The sequence below is a fragment of the Furipterus horrens genome, unplaced genomic scaffold, assembly GCF_987537825.1.
Source record: "Furipterus horrens unplaced genomic scaffold, mFurHor1.1.pri manual_scaffold_3, whole genome shotgun sequence".
Classification (NCBI taxonomy): Eukaryota; Metazoa; Chordata; class Mammalia; order Chiroptera; family Furipteridae; genus Furipterus; species Furipterus horrens.
Genome location: NW_028327173.1, coordinates 167,999,761 through 168,027,097, shown reverse-complemented (window position 1 = coordinate 168,027,097; position 27,337 = coordinate 167,999,761). Strand labels below are relative to the sequence as shown.

The window sequence follows — 27,337 nt, the reverse complement described above, 5'->3', positions numbered from 1 at the left end:
AGACTTTGTGTGTTTAAGTGGACCATGATCTGGCCGTTGGATTAAAAATACAGAGATGATACTTAAGTGGGTCCAAATTCAAGTGTCCTTACTGAAGCTCTTTTTTAATCCAATATGCTTATAGTGCATGGGAAGCTGTCATGAAGCTTTTTAAATCCAATATGCTCGTCTCTGAGGGGCTTACAGTGCATGGGAAGGTGTCCACCTCGTCAGTTGCAGCGGTGCATCATACTTCACCATTTTCCCTCCATTTGCCCTCGAGTTTTTCTCACCGTGTCTCTCCAACACCGCCAGCTTGCGCTTAGCAGAGCCCAGAATTAAAACTGATAAAGTAACTGATGTAATCACAAATCCTCCTTTATTTTTCTTTTACTAAGTCATAGTTTCAACCATCTGAATGCTTTCTTTTCCAGAGAAGTTACATAATTCGGTTATTTTCAGAGTGTACATGGAAAGGAAAGAAGCATAAGAGGAATGCATTTAAAATGGATAATACATTCTTTGTCTTGTGAAAATTTTAAATTATTAAATGCAATTAGTTCCCTTTCCACAAAAATGGCCTAGTCTATAATTGATTTTTAAATTTTTCCTTACTGATTTTATAGAAATAAACATCAATTTGTTTTTCCATTATACATGCATTCACTGGTTGACTCTTGTATGTGCCCTGACCAGGGATGGAACCTGCAACCTTGGTTATCAGGACAACGCTCTAACGAACTGAGCTACTTGGCCAGGGCCTATTCTATAATTCTTAAGGTTATTCTATGGAATTTATTCTGTCTCCCACCAGCTCAATACGTATTATGTAAAATTATACAAGTGTATCATGTAAGAGGAATAGTACCATAGAAATTAATTTTGTTAATCATCAGTCATTTTTGAGGATTTGCCATAGCCAAGACTAACCTCACATCTGTACGTCTTTTAGAGTTTTTAAAGCTTTCTATAACTTTTATTGTATGTCTGGGTATTGTTAAGATATTGTTTTGAGTAAATTGGGCTATACATTTCTGAAATAATTTTATAATTTTAATTAAAAGATACAAAATAATTCAGACATTTTAATTAAGTAGAATATTTTTGTATCAGTTTTAATTACTGTTTGACACTTAAAATTTAATCTTTTTGGTTACATATGATTTTTTTTAATAATGATCAGCAAGCCTTATAGCTTATATCATTATTTTGGTGAACAGGATTGGATGGTAAGAAGAGGAAAGACTCCTGTGAGAAGAGAGCAGGATGAGCAGAGGGATCTATGCTTGAAGTTGAGTCACTTGTGAAAGGTCTCTTTGAATGTGGAAGAGATCTGAGCAGATGAAAATACAATCAGGTAAGCAGCAGGGAAGGGCCTTAAATGAGGAGCTAGGTGGGGCACTGAAATGTCAGGACTGTGCTGACAAGGTATGCTGACCTACTTAAGAATGTATCTGTATAGAAATGTTAGGGAAATCTGGAAATTAAGTCACTTTGTTACACATCTGTGTAAATAACTAAAAATATATATCTGGTCTCTCCTAGGAAATGCAGGATATACATTTACCATTAGCAGGTAGTAGTAGTGTCATTTGAACTGTAAAATTTGTGTGTGGGTCTGTATAGAAAGAAAGAAATAATCCAGGGACCTTGTACAATTTAGGAATACCAATAATTTTACTTAAGTACAAGCTAATGCAAATTTTATAGAGGAGAGATGTCCATCAAGTGAATGATAACTTGAGAAGCTGGGCAGTAAGACTTCAGAAGTCTGTATGCTTAGCTCGTTGTTCTATTCCCTAGCCCTATTCTTTTTCTTTTTCCCCTCTTTTTAAATATATTTTATTGATTATGTTGTTACAGTAGTCCCAATTTATTTTCCCTTTGCTTCCCTCTTCCCAGTACTCCCCTTCCCTCTAGCAATCCCACCCCCCCTTAGTTCATGTCCATGGGACATGCATATAAGTTCTTTGGCTTCACCTTTTCCTATATTATTCTTAACTTTCCCCTGTCTGTTTTGTTCCAACTAATTATGCTCCTTAATCCCTGCACCATATCCCCATTTCTTCCCCTTCCCCCGCCCCCCCAGCTGATAACCCTGCAAATGATCTCCACACCTATGATTCTGTTCCTCCTAGCTGTATTCTTGGAGATGAAATTCCAAATTTAACAAGGGGAACTGAGAAAAATGAGCCCAGTTTGTGTAGATGCTTCTCTCATTCCATTAAAAACAAAGCTAGAGTCCTGGCTGGTGTGGCTCAGTGGATTGAGTGCCGGCCTATGAACCAAAAGGTTGCCGGTTCAATTCCCAGTCAGGGCACATGCCTGGGTTGTGGGCCAGGTCTCCAGTTGAGGGTGTGCGAGAGGCAGCCACACACTGATGTTTCTCTCTCTCTCTTTCTCTCCTTTCCCCTCTCTCTAAAAATAAATAAATAAAATCCTTAAAAAAAAAAAAAGCTAGATACATGAACATATTTCAACAATTTTCAACCTTTTTCATCTCATGGCACACATTAACTAATTATTAAAATTCTGCTGCACACCAAAAATATATTCTATTTCTTGCCATTCTGACCAAAAAAAAGGTATAATTTTGATTTATTCACAGCAGGCAGCTAATGTTGTGTTGGCTGTTGTCATTTTTTTTGATGACCTAAGTGAAAAGAGGTCAGTGCCCCTGACTAAATAGGTTTTGCATGTTGTAAAAATTCCTGTGGCACACCAGTTGAAAATCGCTGACATATTTGATAGAAAGTAGTCTACACTAGCTTTTAGGTGGGCAAACAGCCACCTTTGTCAGGTACTGCCACTTAATGTCCATGTGCTAAATACCAGTTGAACTAAAGGATAAAGGACATTTTCTCTGCTGAGCTGTTTGGATTTTAATCATTGGTGGTAAAAGCCCAGTTGTAATAATATTACAAGTTGTATACAGTAATGAACTTGTAATAATGTTATACTTTGTATACCTGATATAACTTCAGTGGCTTTTCTGGCCACTTTTGCTACATTGTAAGTGGTAATACAGTTCACTGTAGCATGAAAAAGACACTGTATTCTAGCTACACAGTTTAGGTCATTTGCATTGCCGTAATGCCGCAGTCCTCAACCTTTTTGGCATCAGGGACCAGTTTCATGGAAGACAATTTTTCCACAAACTGGGGTGTAGTCTGGGGGAGACAGGAGGTGGAACTCAGGTGGTAATTAGAGCGGTGTCCACTGATGGGGAAGAGGGGGGTTAGGGACCCCTGCCATAATGCATTCCTGATGGGCTAATTCACAACTGACACCTACAGATTACTTTTTCTATGTGGTTGGTAGTTCTTACCATGATCTGTTAACCTGCAAAATTGAGCTTTTAAAAAGACATTAAATATACACCATGTATCGATTGTCTTAGAAGTGGTTAATAATTATGTGAAATTGCTTACATAAATGCAATCTCCCAAGTCCACAAGTTTTTGACATTAAATACTTTAAAAAGCGTTGCCCCAGAATTTCTGTTTATGTTGCTTCTTTTTGGTAATGTCCTGAATAATGCATGTCACATATCACACAATGGCTTATAATAAATACGGCTTGTTATTTTCTCTGATACTTTGCTCCTGTACATTTTAGTATTGAAATAGATAAAGTAAAAAGACATCCTCTTTTGGGTTTGTAACATCATTAATAGTTGAAATGTTAACACCGTGGTTTGAACTGGTAAGTTGGGCTCAGACTTTTATCAAAATATTAATACAAATGGCAGTTGCCTTCTGTATCAACTATTAAAGCCACTTAAAAAGGGGACAGTTTTTTCCTCATTTAATTGGGAGAGTAACACTTGTATAATTTATAATAATAGTCACATAAATTCCTTACAGTCTAGAGTCCCACAAATGATCATAAGATAGTGATGTTTAGGAAAGAGCAGAAGACAAAAAGGTACCAGCCAGTTAAGTTTTCTATTTTTTTGTTGCTTGGGGTTCCAATTAAAAGGGAACAGTATTTATGTTAGGTAAATGCCCTAGGAAGATTATTAAAAGCATGTTGTTTGCAACAATTTTATCACTATTCTAATTACTCATGATTGTTTCTCCTAGCTGAAGAAGTCCACATTTATTAAATGTGTCACTTTTTAGAATGCAGAAGCACTTTAACTCCCTTAGCACATTTAGCTTCCCTGTTGACATTCTCTTGGATGGAGCATAACAGCCAACTGGCATATGGCCTGTTTCCTTCCAGTGTGGGAAAGAAAAAAGGAATTTTGGCAAGAGATGCCTAAGGAGAGCCTTTTAGAAAGTTTTCCAAAGGAATTAATAGTCACTGTGAAATAGACATGACCTCAATTTTTTTTTCTATATGTCATCTTTAAACTGAACATAGAAGAGGGAGCTATTTTCTTACTAGGTTTCATTGCAACTGTGCTGAAAAGCATTTTTTTTTCTTGCCTCTTTTTGGGGGAACGGATGCAAAAAACTGGCATAGAGCTTCTGAAAGTCTCAACATTTGTGAGTATGCTAATCGTCCTTACAAATGAATTTTACACTGTCTATGCCAAGTCAGCTAGGAGTCGACGGGCTCGATGCTGGCAGGTAAAACTCATCCCTCAGACCTGTTGCTGATCATGATGACATTTGAAGGTTTCAAACTGCAACCCCAAAGACTTCCCATTGCATTCATTCTGATAGGTCAGGGGTCTCTATCAGACTGTCATTCTGATTAATATAAGAGAAGGCATGCCTGAGAACAACTATGCACTTTGTTTTTCTAGGAAAATGCAACATGGCAGCAGCAATGGAAACAGAACAGCTGGGTGTTGAGATCTTTGAAACTGCAGAGTGTGAGGAGAATATTGAATCAGGGGATCGGCCTAAATTGGAGCCGTTTTATGTTGAGCGATATTCCTGGAGTCAGCTTAAAAAACTGCTTGCTGATACCAGAAAATACCATGGCTACATGATGGCTAAGGCACCACATGATTTTATGTTTGTGAAGAGGAATGATCCAGATGGGCCTCATTCAGACAGGATCTATTACCTTGGTGAGTATGAAGTCAGTTTCTGAGAGGAAATGCTTTATTAATTCAAACTTAGAATCTAGATACAATTGGTGAATAATGCATCAGTGATGGTTCCATTAAAGGGGGAAAAAAAAACTGCTTTGAAGCACTTCAGTTTTGGTGCTGTTTTAATTTTGGTTTGTCCCATTAACTTTATTTTACTTTCAGGTAACAAATCATGAATTGATCATGATCTTATTTTCAATGTCAAAGTTAAAGATGCCAGAAATTATTTTCCTAAAGGTAGTTCAAAAAGCCTTTCCTTAGTAATGGTCTGATTAGGAACACTAATTATAAAACCATTAGTTTGTTCCCACTTTCAACAGCTGTTACTTTCATTTTTTTAAACCATGGCTGGTTTTAGTCTCTTCTTCCTGAGTCCATTCACTTCAAATTAAGGTCTGTCTAAATTAAATATATTATACCACTGATTAATTTTTTTTCTTTACTAAATTTTTAAATAGGTTTCCTCCTCTTTCGTGTGTGTGTGTGTGTGTGTGTGTGTTTTAAGAGATACTCTCTGCAGGAATCCATATTGATAATGATAGATTCTTTTTTTTTTTCAACAACTCCAGAGTATTCCATTATATAATTGTGCCATATTTTATTTAACCAGACCTCTAATAATGGGCATTTAGGTTGTTCTGTTTTGCTACTACAAATCGTGAGGTAGTGTCTTGGCCAGTGTAGCTTGGTTGGAACATCATGCCATGAACTAAAGGTTGTAGGTTTGATTCCTGGGTTGCGGGTTCAGTCCCTGACTGGTGCATGTGAGGGGTGGCCTATGGATGTGTCTCTCCCACATCAATGTTTCTCTTTCTCTCTCTCCCTCCCATCCCCTCTGTCTTTTAAAAAAAAAAAAAAAAGGTGAGGTAGTGAACATCACTGTATTTGATTATTTTGTACAGTGTGAATTTACTTATAGAACTAATTCCAAAGAGTAGAATTGCTGGGACAAAAGTGCATATAATCTGAATTTTGATTGATACTGTCGAATTGCCCCTCCGTAAGGTTATGGAGTTTATATTCCTGTCAGCATTGTATCTGAGTATCTATTTTTCCACACCTGTATAAACAATGAGTAATCAAAACTTATCTTTTTTCAGTCCATTTAGTGAACAGCAGTCTCATTGTAGGTTTTTTTAAATTATTATTTTTTAAGTTGAGGTATAATTGACATATACTAGTTTTCAGGTGTACAACATAATGCTTCAGTATTTGTGTGCACTGCAGAATGATCACCACAGTGAGTCTAGTTAACGTTAGTCTCCGTACATAGTTAACAAAAAAGTATTTCTCTTCTGACAAGAATTTTTAAGATCTACTCTTTTAACAACTTTCAAGTATACAATACAGTATTATTAACTATAGACAACATGCTGTACATTTCATCGCCATATCCCATTGCATTATTAATTTGTATTTCTCTTATGAGTGAGATTGAGCATCTTTATATATATTTAAAAGACATTTGTATTTCTTTTTCTGTGACCCATTTATAATCATTGCCTATTTCTTATTGTGTTGTGGGTATTTTTCTTATTGACTTAAAGCATTTTTTATATAATGAAGTAATTACTACATTGTGGTATTTTCCTTTGAGGTTTAATTTGTCTTTTGCTTTTAGTGTCTTGCCATGTAGAAACACGCAATATTTTTTTTTTGAGTTAAATTTTTATTTTTATGTACCTTTCCCAACTCCAACATTATATTTTTTAAGAAGTCTTTATAGCCCTGGCTGGTGTGTGTGGCTCAGTGGATTGAGTGCTGGCCTGCGAACCGGAAGGTCGCCAGTTCAATTCTTGGTCAAAGCACATGCCTGGGTTGCGAGCCAGGTCCCCAGTTGGGAATGCGTGAGAGGCAACTGATTGCATGGATGTTTCTCTACCTCTCTTTCTCCCTCCCTTCCCCTCACTCTGAAAATAAATAAATGTTTTTTGTTTTTTTTAAAGGAAGGTGTATGGATGGCAAATAAACACAGGAAAAGATGCTCAATAATATTAGTTACGAGGGAAATGCCAGTTAAAACTATAATACAAAATAAAACCACCACACACTTACTAGAAAGGATATAAACAAAAAAAAAAAGATTTTAAAAACAATTGTTTTTTTCTTATAGCTATGTCTGGTGAAAACAGAGAAAATACACTGTTTTATTCTGAAATTCCCAAAACCATCAACAAAGCAGCAGTCCTAATGCTTTCTTGGAAACCTCTTTTGGATCTTTTTCAGGTAGGATTAGACATTGTTATTCCTGTGATTTGGTGTATTTTTTAGCATTTATTTACAGGCAGAAATTCAGTTGGGCTTTTGTATTTAAAGTAGATGTGCATCAGAGAACATACTTTAATTACATGAATCTTTTGCAATTTACCGAGTCTTGTTTTATGGTCCAGAATATGGTTCATCTTGGTAAATGTTCTGTGTTCACGTGAAAAGAGTATGTGTTTTGCTGTTGTCAGGTCTATAAATGATCATTAGATCAAATTGGTTTATTATATTGTTTAAGTTTTCTTTGTCCTTACTGATTTTCTGTTTGTTCTATCAATCATTGAAAGAGAATGTTGAAATCTCCAATCATAATTGTAGATTTGACCATTTTTCTTTGTAGCTCTTAGTTTTGTTTTATTCTTTTGAAATGGTTAGTGGGTAGAATCATTGTGGCCTGATAAATCAAATCCTTTATTGTTAGGAAATGACCTTCTTTCTAGCAGTATTCTTTACTGTGAAACTTACTTTAATATTAATTCAGCCACTCCATCTTCCTTTTGATTAGTGTCAGCATGGAATATGCTTTTGCATCCTTTTGTTTTTTAACCAGCTTTCTTGAGATATAATTCACAGACCATGCAATTCACATAAAGAACACAGTTCAGTGGTTTTCAGTGTATTCACAGAGTTGTGCAGCTATCACAATCTAAGTTTAGAACATTTTGTCATCCCCAAAAGAAACACATTAGCAATCTCTCCCCATCTCCCCAAGCTCCCTACTCCCAGGCCTAGGCAACACTAATCTTCTTTGAGTCACTAGAGATTTGCCTATACAATAGGTGGGGCTTCGTGGCCGATTTCACTTAACACAATATTTCCTGGATGTATCCACATTGTAGCAAATAACAATACTTCATTTATTTTTATGGCTGACTAATATTACATTGTATGGCTATACAGTAGTCTCCCCTTATCTGTGGGGGATACATTTCAAGACCCCCAGTGGATGCCTGTTAACCACAGATAATACTGAGCCCTATATACACAACTTTTCTTCCTATACATATGATACAGTTTATGTATGTTTATTTTATAAATTAGGTACAGTAAGAGCCCTGGCCAGTGTGGCTCAGTTGGTTGGAGTATTGGCCTGTAAACTGAAAGAGTTTGATTCTTGGTCAGGGTACATACTTAGGTTGCAGGTTCAATTCCTGGTCAGGGCGCATACAGGAGGCAACTGATCTGATGTTTTTCTCACATCAATGTTTCACTCTTCTTTTCTCTTCCTCCATCCCCTTCCTTTCTCTCTAAAATCAGTAAACATATTAAACATATCCTCAGGTGAGGATTTACAAAAAGATATTTTTTAAAAAGTGATATAATGAATTAAAAAAACTATGAGAGCGTTTGCCAGGATTCTGTTTACTTTCAATGTGCTGGCTTAATTTCAGAGTGGTACATTCCTGCCAAAAAGCTTATCTAGACCTCTTTTTATTTTATTTTTTTTGGAGAGAGAGAGAGAGAGAAACATTTATTTGTTGTTCTACTTATTTGTGCATTCATTGGTTGATTCTTGTCTGTGCCCTTTTTGAAGAAATGAAGCTACTTGATCAAAGTCATACCTGTAGGGAGGGTCAAAGCCTAGATTCAAACCTCTTAACTACATGTAAAACTGCTAAGTTACATTTCAGTAATATAGAAAACCTTGAATGCCAAGCCAAGGTGACGAGGCGTAATTCTTATTCTCTAATGTATATAACAATCATCTAGAGAGCCTTTACCACAAAATCTTCCAGCAGTCTTCCTCAAATTAATCTGCTTAAAGTTGCTGGCAAATTTTGGGGTCAATTAAAAATCAGTGCTAAAAGCAAAAAGCAGGTTTTCAGAAGACTTGAAACAGTTGATTTTTCTTTTGCATTAGGCAACACTGGATTATGGAATGTATTCTCGAGAAGAGGAACTGTTAAGAGAAAGAAAACGCATTGGAACAGTTGGAATTGCTTCTTACGATTATCACCAAGGAAGTGGAACATTTCTCTTTCAAGCTGGTAGTGGGATATATCATGTAAAAGATGGAGGGCCACAGGGATTTACTGTAAGTTGGTATTACTAATTGTTAAATCTACTTTTTGGGTCCTAAAAGTTATTCGCACCCAAATCAGAAAGTCAATTAAACAAACAAAAATATTCTGTTTACCCATCAACTAAGAAATTTAACAGTAAAGAAAACAAAAAATTTGGGTATTAATTTCCAATTTTAAGAGTTAATTTTTCCAGTGACATTAATATACAGTTTTGAAATGCTAAAAGCAATTGCTATATAAGAAGATATAGTAAAGGGCATCAGTGCTCACTTTCCAAGTAAATGCGGAGGGAGGTTTGGGAGGATAACATTATCACAAAGCAATCCATTTTTGGTATCCTTAAAATGTTTGGTTTTTAATCCAGGCAGTTTTTTATGTGCTATTAGAACTATTCTTTTGATAGAATTATGATGATCCCAGCTTTCATTACATTTTTATGAGCTAGCTTTTATATTGGTAAAATTAATTTGAAATGTTTAATAAATAAAATAATAAATATTTAATGAAAGTATTTAATAAATAATAACTATTCTGTTAAACTGGTTAGGGCAACAATAGTTATGAAGTGCTGTTATATCATCTTTATTTCCTCTCCTGTTATGCTTAGCTTTCTAATTCATAGCTAAAAAAAAGAAAGAAAGAAAATGAATCCTTCCTTATAAGTTAAGCATATGAAAGTATTTTTTCTAGGGTGCAATCATCATAGTTGGCATTTTACTTAGAATTATTGTTTATTTTATAGGAAGGGTACTAGCAAACGAGTATGTGTGTATTAACCTGATTCTTGCCTTAATATGTTTATTTTTCTAGCAACAACCCTTGCGGCCCAATTTAGTGGAGACTAGTTGTCCCAACATTAGGATGGATCCAAAATTATGCCCGGCTGATCCAGACTGGATTGCTTTTATACATAGCAATGATATTTGGATATCCAACATTGTAACTAGAGAAGAAAGAAGGCTCACCTATGTGCACAATGGTAATGATAGTTCTTGAAATCACTTTTGTGAAAAGTATTTTTAAAATGTAATTTGCTTTTGCTTATGTTTTGAAAATGAAGCAAAGTGGATAATCTTTATATTTTAAGTTCAAATCTTTAAAATTAAAAAAGAAAACGGCGCGGAGGATAAGTGGTATGTGTCACATGTGTAATGCAGCTCATTTTAATGTTTGTTTCTAGACAGCACGGCAGTTGCACCCCTGACATGATTGTTCTAAACCAAATGAGACTGCCAGAATTTCCCCAAACTGTTCTCATTAAAATAAAATTTTAAACAGAAAAAAACTAATGCTGTAAGAACTACCTGAAAATTTATTTCTGCTTTTTGGAGAGTCTGCTTAGTTATTTTGTCATAATAGGAAAAACAGAACTTTGTAGAATTGTGAGTATTGTGGAAATATTTTGTCTTTATTGAGGTGACTATAATACTAAGCACTACTCATAGTACAGAAAAGATGTGGATATTTTCCTCCAATGCTTTCATACAAATGAAAGATGGGAAATAATGTATTGCTTTTTCTTTTAACATGTGAAACATAGCTTAAGAATAAACTCCATAATGAAGAATGGCCACTCTGAAAATCTATTTGTCCAACTTTTGCTTAATGTTCACAACGTTGATTTATTGGGTATCTTCCTTAATAAGTTATTTAGAACATAGTAATGTATTAACAGCATACCTTTTTTCTTCATTAGAATAATCAGTATTGTAGAAGAAGCCTTTTCCTGAACAATTGATAGAAAGACCACTAAATTAGTAGTCAAAAAATCTGTTCTATTTGTCAGTCAACCAAAATACAGTAAGTTCCTGTGTGCCAGACATTGTGGCAGGAACTAATGATGCAGAATTGAATAAGACATAGATCTGGCCTCAAGGAAACGATATAAACAAGTGACCACTAAAAGAAATGATGGCCCTGGCTGATGTGGCTCAGAAGATTGAGCGCTGACCTGCGAACCAAAGGGTCATGGGTTCCATTCCTAGTCAGGGCACATGCCTGGGATGCAGGCCAGGTCCCCAGTTTGGGGCATGTGAGAGGCAACCACACATTGATGTTTCTCTCCCTCTCTCCCTCCCTTCCCCTTTCTCTAAACATAAATAAATAAAATCTTTTTTTTTTTTAATGGAATGATGATAAGCAAATACAGGGTGTTATGAGAGCACCATGGAGGGGTAGTGATCAGGAAAGACTTCCCAGAAGAGATGACACCTGAACTGATCTTGAATGACTGTACAGTAGCTAGTACACTCCAGGCGAGGGGAATGTGTGAGAAAGGTCTTGATGCAGAAGGTACCATGGTGTGTGTGAGGAGTTAGAAGCAATGTGATGATCCTAAAGCGTCAGGTATGAGTCAAGTAGTGGGGATAGATAATACTGGCAGATGAGAAGAGCCAGGACAAGGGTAGACTGCATCTCATGTAAATGAACATAGTCTTTATTATGATATGGAGTCCATTGAAAAGTTCTAGCAGTCGAGTGGTATGATCAGAGTCGTATTGTAGTTAAATTGTTCCAAGTACTTTGTGAAAGTTATATTTGAGAAGCGTGAGACTACAGACAGGGACACCCAAGCTTGACTGTTGAAATTATATAGGTTTTATGGCCTAAAACTAGAGCATAGGGTAGAGAAAAGGGGGTGGAGTAGGGAAATTTTTAAGTAAAAAACATATTTTTGGTATTTAATGGTTCTCCACTTGAAGTCAGGGATTTAGAACAGCTACCAATGGCAGCAGCAAGATTAGGTTGGTAGTAAATCTAGGTTGGAAATCCTAGCAACTTTTTTATGCTTTCAACAAATTTTGAATGCTCATTATATACTAGTTATTATACTTGAGGCTGGGACTGCAAAGTTCTGATAACAGATTAATTAGAAGTCAGGAAATCTGTTCTAACTAATCAATCAACAAAAATACATTAAGTACCTGTGTGCTACGCAATGTGGCAGGAACTAAGGGTACAGAATTGAATAAGATGTAGTCCTGGCCTTCAAGAAACTAGAATTAAAGCATAGTCTATTTTTATTTGTTCTGTAGAATTGTTTCCCACACAGCATTATTGTGAAGGTTGGCAGAATTCAAAGTAGCACTGAGACCCTACAAAATTCTGTAATAGTGTTTTTACTTTCTTCTTTTGTGTACATGTAGATGTGTGGTATATTTATTATTTTCAGGATTAGTATAGTAGTTAAAAATACAATCTAGAACCAGGCTCAGGATTTGAGTCCCAGATCCACCAACTTTTAGCTCTGTGACTTTTAAGTTATGTAACCTACCTCTTTGTTTCTATATCTGTAAAAAAAGGTTAATTAATAGCATGTCATCATAGGGTTTATATAAGGTTTTAATGAGTTAATATTTGTGAAGTGTTTAGGACATTGTCTGAAACATAGTAAGTGCTATGTGTTTGTTTAAATAGAAAGGTATGTAGAGAGTAGCTTCATCATTCTTATTCCTTAGTCACAATAGCTTTTCAAGTGAAAGTCTGCCTTTAGGTGGGTTTAGTCAGTCAGCATGTGCATGTGTTTGTGTTTATTCTCTGGGTGGTATGCTAGGGGAATTTAAAAGTAATACTAATGCCAGCCTCTACTATCAAATCACATGTCTTATTGAGAACAAGATGATACCACTTATTCATTTAATAACTTAATAATTAATGTCTGTAATGAGTAATAGGGAGATACAAATGAGTGCTACTTATTTTCGTATATAAAGGAGAACAAAATATAAAACAATTTTGGGGATATACCTTCGGGTAGTTGAAAGATCCAAGAAAACTGAGCACTGGTTTTGGCTATATCATTAATTCCAAGATTTAAAAAACTTTAAAACTCAGATCAGTTTTCATTAGCTCGGTGCTAAAACTCATTTGGTGGCAAAAACCTGACCTGACCTGACCTGAGGATATTTATAATTTTAATCCTACATAGTGGGATTCACATATTTGCTGCAGGAATATTGGTGTATTAGATTACAGGGTATTTGATTACCCTGCTGGAGATATTACATAATTATATGGCTGGAGATGTTATATAATTATATGGTAGATACATAATACATGAAAAATCCCCAAAATTCTGAGTTCCAAACACTTTTTTAAAGGATTTTATTTATTTATTTTTAGAAAGAGGGGAAGGGAGGGAGGGGGAGAGAGGAAGAAACATTTGTGTGGGAAATAAATATTCAGTTTCGCCTTATATGCCCCCAACTAGGGACCTGGCCTGCAACCTGGGCATGTGTCCCAACCAGAAATTGAACTGGCAATTTTTTGGTTTGTGGGGCAATGCTGAACCCACTGAGCGGCACCAGCCAGTGCTTCAAACACGTAAGAACTAAAAAAATTTGGAAAAGAGATTATTGGTATATACTACCCATTCATTTCAGACAATATATAGAAAATATAGACAAATAAAAATAATATATAAATTCTGTGATATATTGCTCTACATATCCATTAGACCAGCTAAAGTGAAAAGGATGAAGAACATCAAAGATTGGAGAGGCTTTTTCATCATACATTTCTACTAAGAATATGACATAATACAAATACTTTGGAGAATTAGCAGTTTCTTAAAAGTTAAACATATACTTACTATCCAGCCATTTCACTCCTAGGTCATTATTTAAGAGAAATAAAAACATATATTCTCAAAAAATTTTTTTTCCTAACAACTGATGGTCAATTTATTTAAAAGGCTGATTTAAGCATCTGCAGTGGTTACTTCAGCCTCAACTCCTGGTTTAATACTGATGGAAGTAATCTGCTTAAAAATCTCAGGACTGTGCAAGTGGATCCTCATCTGAAAATGATCCCAACTCAATAACACTTTCCCCACGGGGAGTTTTTCTTACAGTGATTCTCAGAGTCTTGGTAGGCATCTGAACTGGTCCTTTCACTTCCCAGTTCTTTTCCTTTGCACCTCTGATCAAGTCAGTACACACATGCTCCAAGGATTTTACATTGCATCTGGTTAGAGTAATTCTAAGTCGGTGAATTGCCACCTCTGATTCCAGTGGTGTTTTTCCGGTATCTTTAAAAGCCATGGCTGCAACACTGCTTCTTCACTGACTTGTTCTTTGGTGAGAGCAAACAGCGGTAAGCCAGAAGCAAGAGCGGGCAGAACAGAACCCTGCTGCAGCTGCTACAACATCTTTATCAAAGAGCCACAACGATTCTTATGCAAGAATGATCATAGCATCTTTCTTCATAATAGGCAAACATTGGAAACAGCTCAGATGGCTATTAACAGATAAGTGGATGAAAGAACTGTGGTATACAGTAGAATACCATCCAGCAATAAACAGGAAGGAATTACTGGTACATTGATATAACATGATGTTGATACACCAACATTGATGAATCTCAAAAAGCAGACAGACACAAAATAGATACTGTATACTTTCATTTATATGTGATTCTAGGGTATGCAAAACTAACCTATGGTGATAGAAGTCAGATCAACAGTTGCTTCTGGGCAGGAACTTACATTCCCTGGGAAGGGGCATGAGAAAACATTCTGGAGTGTTGGAACTATTCTGTATCTTGATAGGGTGTGGTTATACAAGTATATGCATATTTCAAATATAAAAAGTACACTAAAGATTTTATAAAGTATAAACCAGTTTTTTATTTTTATTTTTTTAAGTATATTTTATTGATTATGCTGTTACAGTTGTCCCATTCTTTTCCCTCTTTGCTCCCCTCTGCCCAGTAACCCCCTTTCCTCCAGCAATCCTCCCCGACTTAGTTAATGTCCATGGATTGTGTCTGTTAAGTTCTTTGGCTTCACCCTTTCTTATACTATTCTTAACAGCCCCTTTCTATTTTGTACCAATCAATTACGCTTCTTAATCCCTGCACAGTCTCCCCATTTCTCTCCCTTCCCCCTCCCAGTTCATAAGCCTCCAAATGATGCCCATACTTATGATTCTGTTCCTATTCTGGTCGTTTGCTTAGTTTGTTTTTATTTTTTAGATTCTCTTGATAGTTGTGAGTTTGTTGTCATTTTAATATTCATAGTTTTAATATTCATAGTTTTGATCTTTTTCTTAAATAAGTCCCTTTAACATTTCATATAATAATGGGCTGGTGATGGTGAACTACTTTAACTTTTCTTTGGGAAACTCTTTACAGGTCCTTCCAGTCTAAATAATAGCTTTGCTGGATAGAGTAATCTTGGTTGTAGGTCCTTGCTTTTCATCACTTTGAATACTTCTTGCCAGTCCCTTCTTGCCTGCAAAGTTTCTTTTGAGAAATCAGCTGATAGTCTGATAGGAACCCTTTTGTAGCTAACTCTCTGCTTTTCTCTTGCTGTTTTTAAGATTCTCTCTTTATCTTTAACCTTTGGCAATTTAATTATGATGTGTCTTGGTGTGGTCCTCTTTGGGTCTAGTTTGTTTGGGACTCTGTGCTTCCTGGGCTTGTATGTCTATTTCCTTCACCAAATTAGGGAAGTTTTCCTTCATTATTTTTTCGCATAAGTTTTCAATTTCTTGCTCTTCCTCTTCTCTTTATGGCACCCCTATGATTAGGATGTTGGTATGTTTAAAGTTGTCCCAGGGGTTCCTAAGCCTCTCCTCATTTTTTTCAATTCTTGTTTCCTCATTCTGTACTGGTTGACTTTTTTTCTTATGTTCCAAATCATTGATTTAAATCTTGGTTTCCTTCCCTTCACCATTGGTTTTGTGTGGATTTTCCTTTGTTTCATTTAGCATAGCCTTCACTTCTTCCCTTATGCGTTTGCCATACTCAGTCATGTCTGTCAAGTATGTAAGCATCATTATCACCAGTGTTTTGAACTCTATGTCTTTTATGTTGGCTATTTCGTTGTTGCTTAGTTCTCCCACTGCACTCCTGTGTTTGCCTCTGTGTCTAGGTAGAGCTGTTGCACCTGTTTCATTGTAAGGGCTGGAGCCTTAGGTATTCGTCAGTACAGGGCAACCTGTTTCACCACGTTGTGGTGCTGTATGTCAGGGAGGGGTCTGAGAGGGAACAATGCTGCTTGCTCAGAACTCGCCCCCTTTCCAGGCACTTCTACGCTTTCCCATACGGTACTGGCATGCCTCTAGCTGTTGCCCTGGTTGTGGTTCCCAGAGTGGGTGGATTTGTGGATGTACTAGGACTGTGGGGGCCCTCTAAACAAGCGGACACTGCTGAGAGTCCAGTGGTTTGTTCCACCACCTGAACTCCCACTGGTTTGCACAATCAGAGGCAATGAGGCTTTATTTTCCCCGGTGCTGGAACCGTGAGCTGTGCGGTCTGGTCTGGGGCTGCGATCGCTCCCCAGGTGTCCCTCCCAACTTTTCTAATGTGTGACTGTGCTTTCCGCTGGCCCAGCACAGCCACTGCCTTGCTGCTGCTGCTGCTGCTTTTGCCAATGTACACCACAGTCACCTACATCCTCTCCACTTGGGCTCCGCTCCTCCTAACTGTCTGAATGAGTATTACTTATTTATATCTTTGTTGGACTTCCATGCAGTTTGATTTTCTCATAGTTCTGTTTGTTTTTAATTTTGAGGTAGTTGTATTCCTTCTTATGGTTGTGGAGGGAGGTGAAGCGTGTCTACTTACACCTCCATCTTGGCCAGAAGTCCTAACCTAGTTTTTTTAAAAAGCCTGTCCATAGTCTCACTATTTGAAGAAAATCACATTTTGGTTTAAATCCCAATATGTTTTAAAATATATATTTGTGTAACATTTTTATAAATGGAATAGTGTGCATGCCATTTTATAATTTTTTTTTTTAATTCAAGAATATTGTAAACATTTCCCCATGTCATAAATCTTATATAATTATGGCTTTGTGGTTTTATTGTTTTTGTTTTTAAAGCACAAGTTACCCTCAAACTATTTGCTGAAACTTTAAGTATAAGACAGTTTAAAGCTGAGCTGCTCTGGTTAAAGGAGAGGGAGGAAAAGTCGTGAATTATATGATCTGTAAGACCCATTCTAGGTCTAAAGATGTACTTCTCTGTATAGGAGAGATATAAGCAACATGACCCGTTACATGTTTTTTCCATGATTTTAGCTAAATTGGAAAATAATAACATTTATGGAGCATATACTATGGTTCAAGCTTTGTTCTGAGTGCTTTTTGTGAATTCATTTAATCCTCAAAACAACCTTAAAATGTAGGTTCTTATTCCCATTTACAAACGGGACACTTCAGTGGAATGAGATTAGGTCATTTGTCCAATGTCGGTCAGTAAATGATGGAGCCCAGATTTGAATTCAGTCCATTTGGCTCCAGAGTTCACCACTATACTACAGCTGCCTTTGAAAATGAATCATTCTGCTTTGTACCCATGAAAAGGCAGAGAACTTCCTATGATAATTTTGCCTTTTATGTTTGTCTAGAACTAGCCAACATGGAAGAGGATCCCAGATCAGCTGGAGTTGCTACCTTTGTTCTTCAAGAAGAATTTGATAGATATTCTGGCTATTGGTGGTGTCCAGAAGCTGAAACAAGTAAGGGGATTCAAAATAATATATTATAGTTCACTTAAAGTATTAGGAGATTTAACTACCAGTTACTTAAGTGCACAGATTCTAAGTCCTGATTTGTAGATTCTGAAGTGGAGGTTGGGTTCTACTAGTGCTTATTTAGAATATATAGGCTGTATCCCACCATAATGAATTCTAATAAAAACAGTGGTATTCTGCTTCATTGGTTAGACCCTTCAACTCCTCTTGCCAGTTTTTCATCTACAAGCTGGTCTTGGTAATATTGGTGGCAAAATACAAAAATACCATACCTTAATTAGTTGTAGGATTAACTAATGAATATTTATGAACAAGTGGCCCAATTAGTGTAGGATCAGAAAAAGGCACAAATTCCTCTTTTTTCTTGGTAAATTTACAACTATTATACTGCTTGAGAAACAGCTTTCTAAAGCAGTGGCTGACTGTGACCCACTGAGAAATTTACTTTACGTTCTAATACATTGTACAATATACTATAGGTACAAAACTAGAAAATAAATTTTATGAAGCAATACTTATACTTATCTGTAACATACTCTTGTAAAATTTTTTCTGTTGTATTTTTTAAATGCTGATTATGACCCATTAATAGATTTCATGACTCACTCACTGATCTGTTACAGCTAGCATCTGAACACTTCTCTAAGTGACCATGAAAAATTATTTTTAAGCCATGTCTTAGATTTGGGCATTTTAAGATGTAAAATGTTTTGCTATAATTGTACTTTTTAGAGCAAAATTTGACATGAATTAGAGAAACCATTAAAAAAAAACTAGACTTTTTTAAAAAAGATATTGTTTATTTACTTTTAGAGAGAAGAGAAGGGAGGGAGGAAAAGGGAGAGAAACAGCACTGTGTTAGATACATGGATCCGTTGCCTCTCGCACGCCCCCAACTGGGGACCTGGCCCAGAATCAGAGGGATCAGCTTTGTTCGCAGTTCAGCACTCAGTCTACTGAGCCACACCAGCCAGGCTGGACTCTTTAAATAGCATTTATTTAGTTATAGGAAGTATTACAAATGTAATTAAATAATTCATTTTTCAATATGAAATACATGTTAATAATATATACAAGGACCAAAGTTTTTCACTTGTGTTTTCCTGTTTTAATTACACACACACACATAATTATCTTCAGTTTTTCCCCTCCAAAAGGAGTTAACAGTTATTAACTAGTAAAAATGGCTTAGCAGTAACTCACCTTGCTACTGCAAAGACTAGTGATATTTTCATACATAAAAGGTAGTGTATTTTATATATAAATTATTTTTCCCTTGGAAAATATAATACTAGAGGGAATGGTCAGTTATGATTGCTTTCTGGCATAATTCTAAATTTTCAATGTTTAAATTCCTTTTTAGCTCCCAGTGGCAGCAAAATTCTTAGAATTTTGTATGAAGAAAATGATGAATCTGAGGTGGAAATTATTCATGTTACATCCCCTATGTTGGAAACAAGAAGGGCAGATTCATTTCGTTACCCTAAAACAGGTACTAAGTTCCATTGGCATTTTTATAATCACTCATTTCTACTTTCCAAGCAAGAATCTCTGCAAGTATCCAACGTTATGGTCAACATTGTTTATTTACACCCTTAGTAGGGATGGCTTGTTAAGTATCACTAAGTAGATTTAATTACAGGCTGATCCTTTTAAAGTGTTTTCAAAGGTGGAGAAGTACACAAAACTGGTAATTTCAGGGAATGAATAAAAAGGTATCTTTGCTAGAAAATAAAGATTATTTTTAAAGGGATTAAGTTCTTAATAAATTGGTACTTTTTTCCACCATTTTGCTGTTTATAGCATTTCAAAATGATACAAAATTTCACTTTATTTCATACTAACTGTTGACGTTTTTCAGCCTCTTTTTAAATTATTTATTTATTTATTTTTAAATTAATTTTTAGAGAGAGAGTGAGAGAGAAAAGCATCAATTTGTTGTTCCACTTATCTATGCATTCATTGGTTGATTTCTTGTATGTTCCCTGACTGGGGATCAAACCTACAATCTTGACATATTGGAATGACACTTTAACCAACTGAGCTACCTGGCCAGGCAGCCTCTTTTTTTTTTTTTTAATATAAAAACTAAGATTTTGCAATGGAGTTCTGAAATCCTTATGTAATAAAGCTCAGACACTATAGTATGACTTAACTGAAGTGTAAAGAGGATTAATCTCACAAAATTTCAGTAATTTTGAATATGCATTACTATTCATTTATGTCTCTTTCTAAAGGCACAGCAAATCCAAAAGTCACTTTTAAGATGTCAGAAATAATGATTGATCCTGAAGGAAGGGTAAGTATAAAATGTTGGTTTGATTTTTTTTTGTGTGTCATTTGACTAATCAGTCTAATAGAGATCTTAGGTATACTATCATTTTGGAGGCTTGTTGATCATGATTTCAGGTTGACCTTATTTTCTACTTGAAAACTTTCTGCTGCTTCCCAAAATAGGAATATGGGGATATGCACATACACCATTCCTTTCCAATAGTTTCTCCCCTTTGCCTTTGTTAATTTTCCAGATCAGTATTTTTAAAATACTGCTTATTGATTGGTGAATTACATTCTGTGTTGGATATATGTTTATGGCATATATATATTTTAAAGAATTTATTTATTTTTAGAGAGTGGGGAAGAGAGGGAGAAGGAGATGGGAGAAAGAAAGGGAGAGAAACATCGATGCGGGAGAGAAACATTGATGTGCAAGAGATACATTGATCAGTTGCCTCCTGCATGCCTCCAGCTGGGGACCTGGCCTGAAACCCAGGCATGTGCCCTGGCTGGGCATTGACCTGGTGACTCTCCGTTCCACAGGGCAGCACTCAATCCACTTAGCCACACCAGCCACAGCTGTTAATGGTATACTGAATATCCCACATTTCTCTTGCAGGGCTGCTTTCCATTTGGACAATCAAATGCTTATAAGCTGAATGCACACAGATTAATTGTAAACTTAATTAAGACTATTAAAACAGCTTTATTGATTTGCATGCAATATAATTTACTCTTAAAGTTTATAATGGCTTTTAGTATATTCACAGAGTTGTGCAACCATCACCCCAGTCAATTTTAGAACACATTCATCATCTCAAAACAGAAACCCTACACCCCTTAGTCATTACCCTCTAACCTCCCCATGCCCCAGCTCTGGGCAACCACTAACCTTCTTTCTGTCTATAGATTTGCCATTTCTGGATATTTCCTATAGATGGAATCATAGTATCTAGTCTGGTTTATTTCACTTTGCCTCATGTTTTTTTATTTTTATTTTAATTATTTATTGATTTTTAGAGAGAGAAACATCAATTTGTTGTTCCACTTATTTGTGCATTTATTGGTTGCTTCTTATATGTGCCCTGACTGGGAATCAAACTTGCAACCTTGGCGTATCAAGATGACGCTTTAACCAACTGAGCGCCCTGCCGGTGTAGCATCACATTTTGAAGCTCCCTCCATGCTGCATCATATATTAGTACTGCATTAACTTTTATCACCTAATATTCCATTGTATGGATATAGCACATTTTATTTATCTCATCACTTTTTGGCTGTTATGAATAATGCTATCATGAATGTGTGGACATACAGTTTTATTTTCTTGGCTAGATACCTAGGAGTGGAATTGTTGGGTCATATGATAACTGTTTTGCCTTTTGAGGAACTACCAAATAGTTTTCCAATATGGCTGCATTATTTTATATTCCCACCAGCAGTGTATAAGTTTTCCAGTTTCTCCACATCCTCATCAACACTTATTATTGTTCATCTTATTTATTATACCATTCTAGTGGATTTGAAGTTGTATCTCATTGTGGGTTTTTTATTGTTGTTGTTGTTTTTTAAGAGAGAGAGAGATGGGAGGGAACGGTGGGAGAAGAAGAGGGAGAGGAACACCAGTGATGCTTTTTCTCTCACATCAGTTGGTTGCCTCTCGCACACCCCCAACGGGGATCTGGCCCACAACCCAGGCACGTGCCCTGACTGGGAATCGAACTGGTGACCTTTAGGTTCACAGGCCAGCTCTCTCCACTGAACCACGCCAGCCAGGGCTCATTGTGGTTTTGATTGACATTTTCCTGATGGCTAAATGATACTGTGCATCTTTTCATCTGCTTATTGGCCATTAGTATATTATCTTTGGAGAACAGTTTAATCAGATCTTTGCCCATTAAAAAAAGAAACTTAAAAATTGCATTGGCTAGACATTTAAAGAAAAAAAGCTTGCTAATCCAGGACTATTTCACTAATATATTATAAAAATAATATTTTAGGCTAAAATATAGGGAACTAGGTTTGGGTTTCAGCAGTCAGGTGGCCATAAGATGCTCCAAACCCACCTTCAAACATGTCTGCAAGTCAAAATGTCACACTGGTCCACACAAGCTAAACCTTCCAACTCCAGTACCCCCGAGTTTTCTTTGACAAGGACATCAGATGTGCGTGAGTTGGTCCAGCTGTCTAAGAACTGTCTGCACATATTGTACCCAAAACTGCAGAAAATTTTCTTACATTGTGTACAGGAGAAAAAAGGCATTAGATCCACCACTGGGAAACTTCCATTTCAAAGGATGCCCATTCCATGGAATTAGTAAGAAATTTATGATTCGAGGAGGAGACTTCTTAAATCAGAATGGGACAAGTGCTCAAAATATTTCTGGTGAAAAGTTTGAAGATGAAAATTTCTGTTATAAGCATGACCAGGAGGGTTTATCGAGCATGATAAATACAGACTGCAGTATAAAAGATTCTCAATTCTTTATCACAACAGTTCCAGCTACTCATTTGGATGGGAAAAATGTGGCATTTGACCAAGTAGTTGAAGGAATGGGTGTGGCAAGAATTCTGGAAAATGTAGACGTGAAAGGTGAAAAACCTGCCAATTTGTGCATTATTGCAGAATGTGGAGTATTGAAATAAAGGAACGATTGGGGAATTTTTCCAAGAGATGGTTCTGGTGATAGTCATCCAGATTTCCCTGAGGATGCAGATACAGACTTAAAAGATGTAGATAAAATATTATTAATAACAGAGGACTTTTTAAAAATTGGAAATACTTTTTTCAAATCCCAGAACTGGGAGATGGCCATTAAAAAATATACAGAGGTTTTAAGATATATGGAAGGTTCAAAGACTGATACTGAGAAAGCAGATAGATTGAGGCTACAGCTTGTAACTTTTAGCTGCTTGCTGAATATTGGTGCTTGTAAACTGAAGATGTCAAATTCACAGGGAGCAATTGACAGTTTTGGAGGCCCTTGAAATAGACCCATCAAGTACCAAAGCACTGTACCACCGAGCTCAAGGATGGCAAGGACCAAAAGAATACAACCAAACATTGGCTGATATTAAGAAAGCTCAGGAGATAGCACAGGAAGATAAAACTATTCAGACATAATTGCTGAAAGTCAAACAAAAGATAAAGGCACAGAAAAATAAAGACAAGGCAGTGCATGCAAAAATGTTTGCTTAATAAGAAATTCAGTTATGCTTAAATATTACACATTGATGTATTAAGGCAGTAAGAAAATTTAAGGGATTTTGTCTTATTATATATGATCTCTGATGTGTTTCCTTTGATATTTCAGTTCCCCATTGTTTATAATTCAGGAATACTGATACTGGTTCACTCTTAATAAAAGTGTTACAAGTAATAAATAAAATAAAATTTAGGGAACTAAGGACTATTATTTTTCATAGATAGTAGAGTCTAAAGGAATTAGAACTTTTTTTAAAATAATTTGTTTGTTTGTAGAGAGAGGGGAAAGGAGAAAGAGAGGGAGAGAAACATCACTGTGTGGTTGCCTTCTCACAGAACTCTTTTTTTACCAGTGATTAGCAAGAGTTCTGTTAGTATAAACTCATGGGAAAACACTTAAACTGTGCTAATTTTTTTTAATTTTTTATTTTTTATTTTAAGTTTTTAAATCCACACCAGAGGACATTTTTTTGTTGCTTTTAGAGAGAGAGGGAGAGAGAAAGAGAATGTGAGAGAGAGAAACATGGATTGGTTGCCTTCTCATTCATGCCCAGACCAGGGATAGAACCTGCAACCTGGGTATGTGCCCTGCCCAGGAATTGAACCTGTGACCTTTTGGTCTATGGGACGTCGCTCCAACTACCTGAGCCACACTGGCCAAGGATCATTTTGTTTTTCAATTACAGTTTACATTCGATATTATTTTATATTAGTTTCAGGTGTATTCATAGTGGTTCGATAGTCATATGCTTTACAAAGAGGTTCCTCCGATATTTCGAGTACCCATCTGGCACGGTATATAGTTATTACAGTCTTACTGACTGTATTCCCTGTGCTGTACTTGACATCCCTGTGACTGCTCCGTAACTACCAATCTGTGCTTCTTAATTCCTTCACCCTTTTCACCCAGCTCTTCGGCCTTCCCGCCTCTTCTGGCAACCATCACAGGCTGTGCTAATTCTTCTGGTTAGAACTTTTTAGTCATAAAGAGCCACCTGCATAGGTAACCCACAACTGCTGGTTTTGCTATATCCTGTGTGCCTTTTTAAATGCCTGAGTCTGAAAAAGTATCATGTTAATAAAGATAATTTAGGTAGACTAATAAGCTAATTATTTATCTGACTCTTTTATAACTAGATTTTTTTTCTTTTTTTAATAGATTATAGATGTCATAGATAAGGAACTAATTCAGCCTTTCGAGATTCTTTTTGAAGGAGTTGAATATATTGCCAGAGCTGGCTGGACTCCAGAGGGAAAATAGTACGTATACTAAATTGTCACTTCTTTACAAATAATTTAGGATCCAGCACTTTAGACACATCTGTGCTATTAGTTCTGCCTTTCAGTTGGAGCTGCCTTCACATGTAAGCATGCAGTGTAGTTATTTATACACGATGAACTTTTTGAAACTAAATGGACTTTTGGATTTGTAATCCTATAAACATAGGTGCATTGCATTTTAATTGACTTTTACTTAGCCAGTCATGGTTTCCATTATTTGTGGTTCAAAACAGTACGATTTTAAGGCTCACATGTAAATGTGTATTTTTTCATTGTATAATTTAAGCAGAAATATTTGTAGAGTCATGTGAAGATGATTACATATAGTTCTGTGTCTAATGTAGACATCACAGTTTTACAAGACTGGCATTTGTTGATGCTAAAGGGGGAAAATTTCAAAGGCCTTTTGTGATTTTGGAAATTTAAAGAAAAGCACTTTAAAACCTCTATTCAAGCTTAACTTTCAAAAGTAAATATAGAGTAAGTTAAGACTTCTAATTAGCCATTTGTAAGGGGTAGTTTAACATATACTAAAGCAATGTTTTCATTATGATTATAGAAATAACTGATGGGCGCTAGGGGAGAGAGTAGGGGAATATTCATTTTCTGAGACCTTGCTTTATTTTTGGTGCTTTTCTTTTATTTGTTTAAATAGTGCTTGGTCCATCCTGCTAGATCGCTCCCAAACTCGCCTACAGATAGTGTTGATCTCACCTGAATTATTTATCCCAGTAGAAGATGATGCCATGGAGAGACAGAGACTCATTGAGTCAGTGCCTGACTCTGTGACGCCACTGATTATCTATGAAGAAACAACAGACATCTGGATAAATGTATGCCTGTTCTGTACTGGGTTAAATGTTTTCTCAGGATGCTACAGCAAGTGAGGTTTTATAGCAGAGTATCAAAATAAATTTTTTAAGTTCAAAGTAACGTGAATATTACTTGCTTAGTTCTGATGTTTCAAATTGCAATGATGTTTCTGTTTAGAGGAATGAAATGGTGTAGGTAGAAACTAGATGCTGTTGAAGTGACATCTCTGTGGCTGCAGGTTCCCCCTTTCTCCCGGACACATCAGACACTGAACATACAGCCTCATCAGTACCCCTTAGAGGACCATGAGTCCTGTCTCGAAAAGTTTCTCTTTTCGTTGGCAAACTTTATCAAAATATACCACTTTGGGGTTGAATTTTGCATTTTCTAATTTAGTAGGAAAAACTTAACATACAAAATAAATAAAGCCAGCTCACTCCCTTGCTGAATGTAAGCTTTATAAGATTCACCTAAAACAAACATCTGTTTTCCCTTCAACTGTTAAACTAGTTCCCTTTGGAAAAAAAATGTAAAAAAAGGTTTTTTTCTAATCATTTCTGTAATAATATTTATATCCTTAAACAAGCCTCGTGCCATGTTTCAAAGGATTACACAAATGGTGAGTGAGAAAAAGCTTCTGGCATTTTCTTCTCCATTTGGAAATCTTTATTTCTCAGTGGATGAAGTCTTTGAATAAAGTAAGATAAATCTGAAAGGCCCAAGCGAAATCCATGATTGTAAATATATCGTAGCCCCTAGCACCAACAGTTATTTATACTTCAGAATATGTTTATCAGGTCTTTCTCTAGCTTAATTGAATTGTTTATGTAGTATTTCATTAATGTGTATAGTAAATTAAGCTATTCATTTTACAGATCCATGACATCTTTCATGTTTTTCCCCAAAGTCATGAAGATGAAATTGAATTTATTTTTGCCTCTGAATGCAAAACAGGTTTTCGTCATTTATATAAAATTACATCCATTTTAAAGGAGAGCAAATATAAACGATCCAGTGGTGTGCTGCCTGCCCCAAGTAAGAAATCCTTTTTTTATTTAAAAAAGAAAAAATGTTGGGGGCAAAAGGTGGGAGGGATAGGGTAATGTATTGTCTCTTTTATATATTTTATAAGCATCAATACTTCATTAAACTCAATACAAACTAAAATATTAATATGTGTGTGTGTAAAAGCATACAGGACAAAGGCATTTTGCTTTGTTTATACAAGTATGTTCATTTTAATATTTGCAAACCCTAATTGGAAAATTACATTCCAGGAGTTGAGTTGGCATCCTCTCTATCATCTTGACAAAGTTCTTGACAGATATATACTAAATAAAATTAGATAATCTCTGGGTAGTGAGATTACTTATTTTTACTTTCTACTTTTGCCTTAACTGTAATTTTAATTTGCTTTAAGTGAGGCCATATCATTTTTAGATTTTAAAAACTTTTTAAAAATGTAGTTATTAGATATTTCTACATACTAGTTTTTTTTTATATTGTTGCCATATACACTGAAGTTTATTTATAGTTATAGCTCTTCAGATTGGTATAATTATATTGCCCAAATGAAATTAAATATTGTATCAGCTGAAGTTAACTTGTCTTTAAAGAGTAATGGTTTTCGTTCTAGGAAATGTGATACAACATGGATGTGTAAGCCTAGGAAAAATGAAATGGTACATGGAATCCTCCTGTGTTTTTTAAAAATTGAGTTATAGTTTTCTACTTGAATAATAGAGTTTGTTTTGGAATAGTAGACACTTTATGGTGTTAATTATTTGCTTAACTGTTATTTGTAACTTAACAGACTCAACATAGCCATTTAAGAAAAAATTGTGGTAAAATATACATAACAAAATTTACTTTTTTTCTCTGACTGGTGTGGCTTAGTTGGTTGTGCATCATTTTGCAAAGCAAAAGATCTCTGCTCCTTCCATTCTCGGTCAGGGCACATAC

The 27,337-nt window shown here is 35.8% G+C and overlaps 1 protein-coding gene and 2 pseudogenes across 3 annotated transcripts in view; 2 read left to right on the top strand and 1 right to left on the bottom strand.

The window, feature by feature from the left end:
• DPP8 (dipeptidyl peptidase 8) overlaps positions 1–27,337 on the top strand; it is a 54,638-nt gene that overhangs the window by 894 nt on the left and 26,407 nt on the right. For all 3 annotated transcript variants that reach the window (XM_090270789.1, XM_090270788.1, XM_090270790.1), the window contains exons 2-12: positions 1,200–1,336; positions 4,736–5,005; positions 7,143–7,255; positions 9,156–9,329; positions 10,129–10,297; positions 17,674–17,784; positions 19,163–19,291; positions 20,037–20,098; positions 24,441–24,541; positions 25,218–25,395; positions 26,251–26,410. In XM_090270789.1, the coding sequence (XP_090126915.1) occupies positions 1,300–1,336; positions 4,736–5,005; positions 7,143–7,255; positions 9,156–9,329; positions 10,129–10,297; positions 17,674–17,784; positions 19,163–19,291; positions 20,037–20,098; positions 24,441–24,541; positions 25,218–25,395; positions 26,251–26,410 (1,504 nt within the window). In that variant the 5' untranslated portion in view covers positions 1,200–1,299. The remainder of the gene's footprint in view (positions 1–1,199; positions 1,337–4,735; positions 5,006–7,142; positions 7,256–9,155; positions 9,330–10,128; positions 10,298–17,673; positions 17,785–19,162; positions 19,292–20,036; positions 20,099–24,440; positions 24,542–25,217; positions 25,396–26,250; positions 26,411–27,337) is intronic.
• Positions 14,018–14,360, bottom strand: LOC150016656 (small ribosomal subunit protein uS10 pseudogene; annotated as a pseudogene).
• LOC150016655 (peptidyl-prolyl cis-trans isomerase D pseudogene) lies at positions 22,167–23,275 on the top strand (annotated as a pseudogene).